The sequence below is a fragment of the Triturus cristatus genome, chromosome 11, assembly GCF_964204655.1.
Source record: "Triturus cristatus chromosome 11, aTriCri1.1, whole genome shotgun sequence".
Classification (NCBI taxonomy): domain Eukaryota; kingdom Metazoa; phylum Chordata; class Amphibia; order Caudata; family Salamandridae; genus Triturus; species Triturus cristatus.
In genome coordinates, this window is record NC_140594.1 from 48,104,532 (window position 1) to 48,118,242 (window position 13,711).

The following is a 13,711-nucleotide window of genomic DNA, read 5'->3' on the forward strand; positions in this document are numbered from 1 at the left end:
AACTTCTACTCTAACCTACTTCCCCAATTGCCCTGAGCAAGTGACCAGGAGCCCAACTCCCACAGCCGCTTGGCCCCCCTAGCCAGCAACCACCAACCAAAGGCCCCTTGCCTCCCATAGGATAACATTGGACCAAACTCACTCTGCACCCGATAACATTGCCTGGTTTTTGCCAGAAATTCTTCTGTGTCGATTTTGCAAACTTACAAATATTCGTTAAAAATCGCCTGAATAACAAAAACACATTCTTTTAACTGTTTACAGGAGATGCCCCAGACGCTTGGCTCTACTCTCCGTGTTAATGTGTTGGCTCACCCATCTCTAACTCTTTCTAACAGCAAACCCCACTCTCTTACCCCCATACACCTGTAACCAAGCCCCGCTGAATAGCAGCGGCACATCCCTTTACGGCTCTATAATCACCACGACTTCGGCCTGTACCAACCATGTAAAAGCCTCACCTTCAGGAAGAGGAGGTACCGCTACCCAATGCGGTCACCTGTCAGTAAACACCTAGGCATCGGGCAATTAACACGGAGCTCTATGCACCTGTGTCCAACTAACACCTGCGAGGGACTGCAACTCCCCTATAAACTCCCCGCCGAAAGGGAAGAGATGCGGCACCCTTCAGCGTTTGTGCACGGTACTCGGGCTATGCGGTGCTTCTGCTTCTCGCCCTGCCTGCCTCTCACCGAACGCCCCGAGGATCAGGTCCCCAAAAATACAGAGTACCTTATGGCCACGAAAAGCATGACCACAAGTAAATACGTAGGGTGCTTACATTGATGAGGTGTGCATTGGCTGGCCAGGCCGGTCCAAGACCCTAACGCGTTCCTACGTCAGCACTGTCTTTTTCTGGAGATACACCGAACATGCCCCCCTCCTTCCCTCTTTCCCCCCAGGCTACCCTCCTCACTAAGTATTCTTCCTCTGCTCCTCCCACAGTAGTCTTGTAGGCCCCCTAATGTCCGTCCATTTTCCATAGGCTCCCTCCTTCTTCCCTCCCATCCTATTCAGGTCCTCCTTTTTCCCGTCACCTTTCCTTAGGCCACTCCTTTTACCCTCCTTTTCCACAGGCCTTCCCTGTCCCCTCTCCTTTAAAACCTCCCCTTCACCCGCAGACTATCTTCCACGAACACAATATAAAACCAAGCTCCTTGTTGCCAGAATCTGTCGGCCAGGCCAAAGTTGCCAAAGTAAATACACCGTGCAAACGAAGCTGCGCGGAGTGGTCAACTTTCAGCCGCAGTTTCCAATTTAGAAGTAGCGTGCGGACATATTTTGTATGGTTTACTAAGTACCACCTTGTGCAATAATATGTTCAAGATAGCACATGTACTGTGCAAACGATCAATGCAAACAGTCATCTCTGAAGGTGTCTCCCGGATTCCATTCATCAACGCCCCAGGGTTCTGTCACTTTGCTTCCGGTCTTATTCCAGCATCGCCTAATGCAGGAAGTCAGACGTCTCGTGTGTCCGAGTTGTGTATGAGAACGAGTTATAATATTTTCCACTACCAGGTCACACTGATGACAGATTCCGTCCCTGGTTTCTGGTCTGGGCAGTTTACCACTCTCTAGTCAAGGCCTGTGGTAAGAGTGCTGGCCAAGTAATACACTTGAAAAAACTCACAGAATAGTTATGCCGACCAAGCTATCTACTGGGTGTGTGTGCCTGTTCAATGGCAATGCTGCAATTTATACACAAGTCTCATGGACATCAGAGATTTACATTGCGGCACTAACTATTGTATTTGCATTATATAGTGCCTAAGCCCCCTAAAGAGTCGCCGAAGATTGTACAAATATCAAGCAGCCTTTTTTCACTCGCCCCCTCGTAAAAGGCATGTCCTTTCTGTTTTCTTCATTATCCTAAATGCTAGGGCATCTCTTCGAATAGTGTAGGTCGCCCCTTGCACACCGAACAATAGGGGGCTCCAGCCCCCTCTGTAATAAGAGCTACTTGTGCTTAACTAAAATCATCCCCAGCTACTAACATTAATGGTACATCGCGTCAGACAAGATTACTAGTAGGAATCATCTCACAGCATCAGGCAGAGCGGCCAGCTGTAAAGTGAAAACAAGGCGGAAGAGACGGGGATTAGTGACTTGCCCAGAATCACAGAACGGTGAGCCAACTCCGGGACCTGGAGCCGACGGGGAGAGGGAGGGAAAGTGAAAGTGCGCCATGCACGTGTTGCGCTCAAAGGTGAGCTGACTCCGAGACTGCTGACGCGTACGCATGCACATCTCCTGTCCGTCCATATGCGTGCACATCTTCTGTCCGTCCGTACGTGTGCACATCTAGCTTTGGAATACGTATTGATTCCAAAAGGCTGTTGCATGGTAAGAGTAGCGCATGCGCACAGCTAACGCCAGGCGAGACCTAAAAATTGGACTAGGGTCATGAGATGGCTCTGTGTCACTGAGACACAACTTTTCCAGTTAAGGACTTTTACATTTTACAACTTATTTATTTCAGAAAAATTTGCCATTTGGTTTGGACAAAGGTTGCTACTACCTGAATACTTTGAATTACTCATTGAAGTCAAATCTGTAGACAAGGTTACATTGAGTATCATAATAAACACTTATGGACATGATGCAAAGAAACAAAAGGAAAGGGTTGAAGATATGTGGATTGTATATTTGTTTTAAGTAGCCACTGCCTCTCAAAATTCAGAACAGGAGGCACCCAAAATAGGCTGTTTAAAGTCCAAACAATACAGATTGGCAGACTTTCTCTAATTTCTATGCTAATACTTAAAAGTAGACTTCGTTTTCCTTAGTTGCAAAGTAACCATGTAGTATGTTTATGCTATTTTATGTCATTCAATATTTTTATCTAAAGGGCACTTTGCAATCTGGGACTTGTATTTTTGTCTTTAAATACTGTGAGTAGGGCTTAACCAAATCACCAGCAAGCACAGAGATTATGTTAGAGAAAAAGTCAGGACTGCATGCCAGTAGCATGTCTGCCCTGGGATCCACACACTCTTGGTTAAGGTTAGAGTTCAGTGGGTGGCCCTGGCCCCTGGCTCTGTTCCCCCATCATGGCAGCTCTTATCAGCCGATTCTCAAGTCCTTCGTTTGTTTTTAAGATGCTTAGGTTACAGCTTGTCCACATCGTTCTATGGGCGGCCCTTGTTTTGGGCTTCTTTCGCCGCACAATTGGGCTTGGAGCACTAGGACCACTTCCTGGAATCCCGTCCGTGGAATCAGCCATGGAGTCGGCGGGGCTGGGGCCGGAGGCGGCGAAGGATCGCAGCGCTAAACGTGAGCAGTGGGGTGGGCGGAGCAGTGCACCAGCGCCAAGTAGTGCCTCGTGTACTGGGTGTGGGGCATTGCACCAGAGCCTCGTAGTGCCCCGTGTACTGGCGGAGGTGTCCCCTCTGCACTGTGGACACAAGTAGTGTGGGAGGGGGCTGCACCCTGTGTGCTTGGATGGGCTGCACCCTGTGTGCTTGGAGGGAGCTCCCTGTGTACTGGTCACTCCTCCGTGTGCAGTGAGTTTACTCCCTCTTTACTTTGTGAGCTGCTCACTCCTAGCTGCCAAGGTTTCAAGTTGCTATGTGTGACATTTTTATAATGTCAGTGAAAATATGAGTGACATTTCAATGACTATGAGTGACACTTTCTTCCGATCAAAATCAAGTAATGAAGATGAGGGAGACACATAAATGTGAAGTAAAGGGTATGGTACATGCACTGCTTGATGATTCTTTGGTTGTTGTAGTTTGTGTCGTGCTCCTGGGTCTCACTCTCCGAATTTGAGTGAGTGAATGAACTAGTAAAAGTGCACCCCCCTGATCTAGGGGTGTGTCCCCAGGGCACAAACGATGTCCTCGCGTTGAGGTTTCAAATGATGATCAAAAGGTAGAGTTGAAGTTCATTTCGAAAAAACTTTATTGAAAGTCTTAGTTAACAATCAATCCACCGCTGGGTCGAGGGGTAGGCATGGGCAGAATTGCAAAGAGTGGTCAGGGATAAGGCTGATCCTTCAGGGGTGGTCATCTAGTGGACGGGCGGGCTCAGGGGTTGCGTGCTCTCATGGCATAGCTATTAGCATAATAGGTGCATAATGCTCCCCATCTTTCTTTGATACGATCGGTTTTGTGCTGTTTATTGTTTACTTTGGGGAAAACTTACCGTGCGGGAGGGAGAAGCCGGGGGTATGTTTTGAAGGCCCTCCTCCAGTTTATTAACACTTTCTATACCCCCCCGTCTGGTGGGGTTCTTTTCCTACTTCTTTTTCCCTATTCTTCTATATTTCGGGTCTGGTTCTAGGGCGACAGGCACACTGCTGGGGGGGGGGGCCGTACTCATCTGCAGAGGTGCAGGGTGGGGGGTTGGGGGAGGGGATTCTTTAGTCTTTCACCTCTTTTTCCATGGCCTCCTTTTTCCTCTCTGATTCCTCTTGTTTTTCTTTTTCTGGGATCAGCGTGATACACCTCCTTTGTTATGACTCGTTGCCGTTTCATGTGTGCCACAATTTCCGGGGTGTTCTCTGGGAGTTCGGGCGGGGGACTGCAGGCGCAACTGTTTATGATATTCTTCCCCATCCTGAATTTCCTGTGTCTGCGCCATTGATCCAATAGATTGCTGTTTATTGCTTACGTCTATTACTCTGCATACCTTTTATCGCTGTTGGGAAATTGTTCGGCACCTGATCCTTCTGTCTTGTTCCATTGTAAAATGAAAACCCTTTTTTCTCCTGGTGTCCTACCTGCGCTGTTCACAGTATTAGTATGAAGATTCTGCTCCCCGATGTGCTGCCTGTGTTTACATTTGATCTTTGTTGCTCTGATTGCTTAGCAGCGTTATCACACACGTTCTTTACACTCACAGATTACAGTTTACCTACTTACCACCTACATATATCGGTGATTTCCCATTTTTTCAGATCCCCAAGTACATTTCACATTCACTCGGCTAGTCCTTTCACTGTTTTCATTTACTATCATTACGGTAGTCCTATTTCTATACACATAGTATTCTATCACGTCACACGCTCCCAGCGTTTTTCCGACAACACTTAAACCATTTCCCGCATCATCCCAGGCGTACAGCACCACACACGGACGACGCGATGAGGCTTCCAGCACTCGGTAAGAGCATGTCTTAACGATCCACCGCTAGCATGTTTATGATAGGTTTCCACTAGCCTCCTTGGCGTTTTGTCAATCCTTTTTAATTGTTCATTCCTGACGCATGCATCTCTAAGCAACTCATCCACCCCCAATTTTAGATAAACTGACCGAATGCTTTGAAATACATCCGCTACCCTCACTCCCACCACTCTAGTATCACTCCCTCACTAACTTTCGACCGAATTCACGTTATTTCACCAGACTCACGGGACTTCACACGGGTGAACAATAGTCATCTCCCTGAAATCCGACAGTTTTTATTTTTTCTTCCTCTTTACTGCTCGTAGATTGCCCCTGACGAAGGCTCAGGCCGAAATGCATTGGGAGTTTAAAACTCACGCTAATGTCAGCGCAACGCATGTGGATTGATTGTTAACTAAGACTTTCAATAAAGTTTTTTCGAAATGAACTTCAACTCTACCTTTTGATCATCATTTGAAACCTCAACGCGAGGACATCGTTTGTGCCCTGATGACACACCCCTAGATCAGGGGGGTGCACTTTTACTAGGAGACACATAAATATCAGAAGTTACACCCATTTGAGCAACAAGGAACTCTGAGATCTTGAAACTGCTGCACAGTGCTAGAAATGGAAGGGCATTTAGTAACTTGGAGCGATCCTCATAAACAGGTTTGCGATGTGCACAGTAGAGTGATCTCTGCTGCAGGGATATTGACCCTCTGCGATAGAACATGCAGAGTGAACTGCCAGTTAACAAATGTACGACCTTTGAACAGCTACATTTAATTACAGCAGCCTTAGATTTTGACTTGCTTACAGAAGTCCCGAGTTACAACAATCCTACTACCTACTGCTGCACCTAGCTGGGGAAAAAATGTCTTCTGCCGATCTGTTGTTGCTGAAGTGTGTCTGTGAGTCACTATCACACACTCTGGCTGCAGACTGAGGTGTTGTAGTGTTGATGAGATTGAAGTCTGAATCGGTGAGGAGCTTTGAGAGCAGTTCCGTGTGCCTTTAAAAGACACTGGCAGCACCTGCTCTGGCACTCACTGCCCGGACAGAACCTGAACCCACAGCAGCACTTGTCGAGGTCAGATAAGTGTTGTCCTGTGCTGCGGGGCTTCAGTAACAATTCCTGGCGGCCTGGGCCATCATCCTGCCCCAGCCTGCGCCTCTATGGGCCAAGTCCGGCCTCCCTGGCATCTGTATGTTGGATCATTATTGCCACAATAGTATTATTAATTGTTGCCACTCAGTGTGTGTCCAGCCAATCGACTTGAGAGGCACCAGCGGACCCATTCTGGCGCTGGATAATATAGAAAAAACTGCACACGGGTCGATCCAGTGCGCATTCACAATGATTCTCCCGCATTCAGAATGCCCAAAACTCTGCTGCCGAAAGCTCACTAGAGTGACACTGGGGGTAGCACCTGAATTGCTCGAAAAACACTCAGCAACAGGGAAGGTGCCATCCTGGATTTATTTATTTTACTGATGCAAGGAACTACAGGCCACATTATAGATGGCACATGTGGCGCAGCGGGGTCAACTCCGCTGCTAATCATAACAGTAAGTCAGCTGAGAGCCCGGCCTGTCTCGGCCCGAGTCGAGCAGGTGACATCTACTTGCAGGTTGCTAAATTAAATTAACGCTATTAATACATAAATCAAGAAGAACATGTCAGCCATGAATAATATTCACTCACAGACCGGATAGCAGCCGAGACGAATCTTGCAGCATGGCATTCCAAGGCACCCAACTGGCAGCACATGCAGTGGCGCGCAAAGAAACATAACTGCCGCTCACCCCTTACTCAGACAGTGACTACTTCCTGTAAGCAAATCACATGGACCCCACTGTGTGATTATTGTTGCGCCCGTCACGTGATGCCAACGTGTTCGGCCAGGGCTAAATCTCGCAGCGGTAGCTATACTCTAATAAAGCAGCCACAGTCGCGATCCAGGGGCTGACCTGTGAGGGCCTCAGGGCGCAAAAGGTAGGAGAGGTCACCGACTAGGGGTGGCACCAGTTCAAGTTGCCACAAACAGCAACACTCGCATGCCAATCCCCGATAACTGCGCCTGCCACAGCCTCTCACGCAACCACAGCTCAGGCCCGCCTGCGTGTCTCGGTATTGGGAACGGGCCTACCTCCGGCCGGGTGACTTCAGGCCAGTGACTCCGCTGCACGCAGCGGGCGGGAGTTTCAGTGCAGCAGGCCAGGCTATTTGATACATTGTAGCAGCACAGAGAGTGCACACATATACTATACTGTTTAGTGTTACTGAGCCTGACCGTGGCAGCGCCCGGGCTGGCAAGGCTGCGGGGAGCAGCTGGCAGCACTTAGCAGAGCCGGCCGGGTGCAGGTGTCATAGGCGTGCGCGCTAGCAGCCTGGCATGGCGGCCATGTCAGTTACTTGACAGCGCTGGTAAGGAGAGAGACAGTGGCATTAAAATGCGTGACAATGCATTTCAGTGCGGTGAAGCGGAACACCACACTGAAATGCGTTAGTCACGCATGATGCGTGATACTTGGTAGGACTTCTCACTGTGTTCTCGGTGAACTCCCCGTGTACTTGTCAGAGCTCCCTGTGTACGGTGGGAGGAGCTGCACTCTGCGTGCTTGGTAGGAGGGTCCTCCCTGTGTACTGGGTGAGCTCCCTGTGTACTGGTTGAGCCCCCTGTTTACTGGGTGAACTCCCTGTGTACTGGGTGAGCTCCTTCCTGTCTGCTGTGGGGCAGGCCCCTTTGTGCTGGGTGAGACCCCTTTATACTGGTCAGAGCTCCCTCTCCACTGGGTGAGCTGCCCCCTGTCTGTTGTGGGAGAGGTCCCTGTGTACTGGTTCAGCTCCCTCTGCACTGAGCTTGTTGCTCCCTGACTACCCTGTGGCAGTTCCCTTAGTAATTTGGGGTGGGGGGAGCTGGGTGCTGGTGCTCCCTGCCTGCTGGTGACCACACCCTGTGTATTTGGGACGGGTTCCCCCAATGAACCGTGTAAGCGGCTCCCTGTGTACTGACATGGTGGCTGCGCTCTGTGTACCACTGACAACCCCCTCTGCACTGGGTGAGCTGCTCCCAGGGTGCTTCTTGTGTACTGGTGACATCGCCCTGTGTTAGTGGGATGGGCTGCTCATCATGTACTGGTGACAGCTCCCTGTGTACCACTGGAGCAGTGCAGGGCAACTCCTGTGTACCACTGCAGGGAGCAGAGCAGCTCCATGTCTACCACTGGGGGGTGCATGGAGCCCCTGTCTACCATTGGGGGGGAGTGGAAGTGGACCAGTTCCCTGGGTGCCACTGGGATGAACCAGGCAGCTCCATATGTACCAGTGAAGGGTGTGGGGCAACTCCCTGTGTACCACGGGAGGGTGCGCGGTGGCTCCCCGTGTACCACGGGAGGGTGCGGGGTGGCTCCCCGTGTACCACGGGAGGGTGCGGGGTGGCTCCCCGTGTACCACTGGAGGGTGCGGGGTAGCTCCCTGTGTACCACTGGAGGGTGCGGGGTAGCTCCCTGTGTACCACTGGAGGGTGCGGGGTAGCTCCCTGTGTACCACTGGAGGGTGCAGGGTAGCTCCCTGTGTACCACTGGAGGGTGCGGGTAGCTCTCTGTTTACCACGAGAAAGTGTGGAGTAGCTCCCTGTGTACCACGGGAGAGTCCGGGGAGGGTGCGGGGCAGGTCCTTGTCGACCACTGCCAGGTGCAGAGAGCTCCCTTTGCATCACTGGAGGGTGCGAGGTAGGTCCCTGTGTACCACCATTGGGTGCTGGAAGCTCACCGTGTACCACTAGAGGGTGCGAGGTAGCTTCCTATTTACCTGCACTGGCTCCCCGTCAACAAGAGGATCACCTTCAGGCTCCTCACCCACGCTCACAAAGCACTCCACAACACTGGACCAGCGTACCTCAACGAACGACTCACCTTCTATACCCCGAACCACCAGCTTCACTCCGCTGACCTCGCCACCGTCCCCCGCACCTGACGAGCGACCGCAGGCGGCAGATCATTCTCCCACCTTGCCGCTAAGACCTGGAACAACCTCCCCATCCGCCTGCGACAGACCCAGGACCTGCTGACCTTCAGGAGACTTCTCAAGACCTGGCTGTTTGAGCAGTAGCATCACCCCCCCCTCTCCCCACCTCCTCAGCACCTTGAGACCCTCACGGGTGAGTAGTGCGCTCTACAAATGGTTTGATTGATTGATATTTACCACTGGGGTATGCAGGGCAGCTCCATATGTACCACTAGAGGAAGCGGAGCAGTTCCCTGTGTGCCACTGCGGGGTAGCTCCCTGTCTACCACTAGGATGTGCGGGGAGCTCCTGTCTACCACTGGGGGGAGCAGAACAGTTTCCTGGGTGCCACTGGGATGAACCAGGCAGCTCCATGTGTACCAATGAAGGATGTGGGTCAGCTCCCTGTGTGCCACTGGAGGGTGTGGGGTAGCTTCCTGTGTACCACTGGAGGGTGTGGGGCAGGTCCCAGTGTACCACTGGAGGGTGTGGGGCTGGTTCCTGTGTACCACTGGAGGGTGCAGGGAGCTCCTTGTGTATCATCGAAGGGTGCGTGGCAGGTCCCTGTGTACCAGTGTGGGGTGCGAGGAGCTCCCTGTGTGCCAATAGAGGGTGCAAGGTAGCTTCCTATCTACCACTAGGGTACGCCCCAAGCTTACCCTTATGGGAACCACCTCTTTGCAGATCCGTATGGGTCCTCTTCTCTGTGGACGACTGGACGACAGCTGGTTATAGGACATGGGGGGGATGTGATAGTGGACTATGCGCATGCTCGAAGACTTAATGAAGAGTTGTGGCCTACCCCCAGGACAGTTTCTGTAATACTCAGCTCTTCGGGATGTGGCTGGCAAGATGTTGAACGCTGAGAGAGATTGAATTCGAACAGCTGCTCCTCTGGAACTGATGCTGACTGCTACGACCTTGCACCAAGTGATATCTGTCCTATATGACACTTTGAATCGTGGTTTGCGTGGCCCATGCTCCCCTGCCCTCAGAGACTGGTGGGCTGCCCGGTTGTTCACGAAGTCGGCGGACCCTGTTTGACTGAGATGCCTTTGTTCCCTTAAACTGATACAGTGGAACGCTAGATCACGATACACGCAATTCAATTACCTGCACCATACATAACTTTTCCCGGACAGAATAGCCAAGTTGTACCCTGGGGTTAGTGCACACTGTCCCAGATGCAGTCGTGATACAGTGGACCTTTTTCATTTGGTCTGGACATGTCCAGTGATCTCAGATTACTGGCATGCGGTGACATCTTGTATTTCAACCATTACAAACTCCATCCTGCTGTGTGATCCCACTCGCTGTCTCCTTAACATAGGGTTGATAACTAAAAAAAAACAAACAATTAATGTGTTTGCAGAATCTGACGCTGATTCTTGCAAACCGACAGATAGCCATGTCCTGGAAGGCGACATTCCGACATGGCAGGCAAAGGTGGTACTCTGGGCGTCAGCAGAGTTTTCTATTAGAACCTTTGCACTGGCTAAGGATTGGAGGTGCAACCTCATGAAGCAATGGGTAGATTATATTGACAACTGAGTACATTGTTGTCCCCTATTAAATGAGGTCCTGTGGGTTTCATGGAGGCTTTTGAGGTCCCTTGGTGCCCCTCAACATTGTCATATTTTGTAGCCGGTGGGGATATTTTACCAACTTGTCCATCCATATACCGGTTTCCTTTTTTACGACACTGGAGAAGACAATCGGGGGATTTCATATGGGGTCCCAGTCGAAATAGAGTGGTGATTAAAAAACTGTATCTATCCACCGACCAGGGCGGGTGCTTCGAACACTACTATCTAGCAGCGCAGCTCCAGTGGGTGGCTAGATGGATAGCAGGCCGCCAGTGTGAGGATACCGCGACCACGCTCTCACCACTTACACCGTCACAGATCCTCCAGCTCTTCCACCCCAGCGCACGAGCGCGACCTCCGGAATCTGTGTGGCTCAACATAGCGTATAACTGCTATACAAGGAGCATTTACATAACTGGTCATATAACGCCATATGATCCTGCTCTTTCACTAGAGGGTGCTCCCAGAGGGCAATGAACACTTACTTCAACAGAGCTACTGCAATGGCACGCGGCGGGGGTGCAGACCCTGGGAGATCTTTACCGAGATGGCATCCTGCTTCCCTATGAGACGCTGGTGGAGGAGGATGGGCTCCCAGCAGGACGGGTCCTCCTGCACCCGTCTCTGATAGCCACGCCTACTGTGCGATGGGGAGATCTCATCACTGAACCACCCACGCACCTTACCATACAATACTTGGACGTAATGGGACAGGGCAGACACCTGACGTGGTGCTGCGCGGCCTCGCTACGCCAGCACGCCACGATCAAGTTTGATTCCCTTAGACTAAAATGGGAGCAAGACTTAGGAAGGCAATTCCCAGACAAGGAATGGGGTTGAGTACTGGCTAGTCCGATCCAGATCCCCAGGAACATGAGGTTCAGACAAATCCAATTCTACATTATACACGGGGCGTATTATATGCCAACCAAAATCAACAGATATTTTCACCGTACTGACTCTGCCTGCCCGAGATGTTCCACGCTAGACGCAGATCTGCTACATATGCTGTGGGTTGCATGGACGGTTATAATAGACAATTGTACACGGGTAGCGGAGGGGGCATAGTAGTAAATGATGGTACCATGTTAGTAGGAAAGGTCATCGAGCAGGAGAGCCTAGCCCACTTACAGTGGGAATTTATTCATCAGGAATCTTTTGACTTCCAGTTTGAACACCGTTGTTAAGGAGATTCTGCGTACTTCCGGTGGGAGAGAGTTCCATATCTTTGGGGCAGCGCCAGAGAAGGCTCTGTGACAAGTTCTTTTTTTCTAAGGATAAGTGGTTTCAAGAGAAAAGTAGAGTCGCTTCTTGAGGCTCTTACACCGCAATATAGTTCAAGTTTTTGCGCCAGGTACCTTTGAGTATTGAAGTGGAAGCCTTTGTGCATCATAACGGCAATCTTTAACTGAATTTGTGCTTCGTAGGGGAACCAATTAAGAGATTTTAGGACTGGGGATATGTGCTCATTGCGTTTGGTGCCGGTAACCAGTCTAGCAGCAGCAGCATTCAGTGATGCCCTTAGTGGAGCCAGGGTGTATTTGGGAAGGCCACAGAAGGTAGCGCTGCCGTAATCTTGCCTCGGCAGGATAAGCGTTTGTACCAGCGTGAAATCATTAAGTGGAAGAAACGGTTTGATATTTGAGTGTCCTCATCAAGTGGTTTGCTCCCTTACATATATTGCTGATATGATTTATCATATTCAGGTGCTTGTCCATGGTGACGCCTAGAGATTTGGCTGAGTCTATGATGAGAGAAGTGCAGTTGAAAGCAGTGAGGTGCCTCAACCAAAGGTCTAGCTTGGGGATGTGGTTCGGAGGGGAGATGAGCAGGAATTCAGTTTTTGAGGTGTTGAGCAGGAGATGGTTCTCAGTTAACCAGTTTTGGATAGACGTTAGGGTAGTGTTGAGTGAGCTGATGTTTTCCGGGGATGCGATTTTCAGATAGTTGCGCGTCGTCGGCATACACATGGAAAAGAATACCCGTGGAGTTTAGTGAGTTAGCTAATGGTTCCAAGAAAAGGTTGAAGAGGATAGGAGATAAGGCCGATCCTTGGGGGACCCACATGAGTACTGGAGAGGGCTGTGAGAGAGAGTGATTTGCCCTGACTCGTTGAGATCTGTGGTGGAGGAAGGACGAGAACCATTGTAGCACCTGATCAGAAAAACCCATCCTGTTTTGCAGAATGGATAGGAGGTTGTCCTGATTAACCGCATCGAAAGTGGAGGAAAGGTCAAGGAGGATCAGGAGGCAGGATTAATTTTGATCAAGCATTTTTAAAATGTCATCCATAACACGAGTGAGAGCCTATTCGGTGCTGTGCCCCTTCCTAAAGCCGGATTGATGCTGGTCAAGGAGTTGGTAGTTCTCTATGTGAGCACAGAGTTGGGATTGAATGCATTTTTCAAGGAGTTTCGCTAGGGTGGGTATGTTGGGGATAGGCTGGAAGTTATTGAGATCCGCTTTGTCAGTGTTAGTTTTTTTTAGTATAGGTGATACCTGAGCTGCTTTTAGGCAGTCTGGGATCGTGCCTTGTGATTGAGAAGCAGTTACAATCCTTGTTGAGGTGGGGATGAGTGCATTCTTGATTTCCTTGAAGATGGCCGGGGGTAACGGGTCACTGAAGTGGTTGGATGGGTTAATGTTCAGGAGCATCTTTTTGATGTCTTGTTTACTAAATGGGGTAAAGGTGTCCCAGGAGGCATTGTTCTTGGTAATCTGGATGGTAGAGTTGATCTTTTCTAAGAGGTCAAGGGGTGATGCTGCCCTAGAGGAGGGCAGTAAAGCCTTCTTAGAGGCGAGTTCAGTGGAGATGAGCTTGATTTCTCAATGAAGAAAGCTGCAAGTTTGTTGCTAGAGGGTGGGCTGCCTCCAGGTTCAGAGAGGATTGGACCTGCTACTGATTGCTGTTTGACCAATTCGAAAAGTTTCTTGGGATGGTTTGCCGCTTGATTCAATTGGTGTCTGAAGTAGTTAGCCTTGGCGCTCCTGATTTGTTTGTA

At 50.3% G+C, this 13,711-nt stretch overlaps 1 protein-coding gene across 1 annotated transcript in view; it reads left to right on the top strand.

The window, feature by feature from the left end:
• Positions 1 to 3,149: 3,149 nt before the first annotated feature.
• Positions 3,150 to 13,711, top strand: part of BLOC1S2 (biogenesis of lysosomal organelles complex 1 subunit 2) — a 46,778-nt gene continuing 36,216 nt past the window's right edge. The window contains exon 1 of the mRNA XM_085633327.1: positions 3,150 to 3,276. Coding sequence (XP_085489453.1) covers positions 3,225 to 3,276 — 52 coding nt within the window. The 5' untranslated portion in view covers positions 3,150 to 3,224. The remainder of the gene's footprint in view (positions 3,277 to 13,711) is intronic.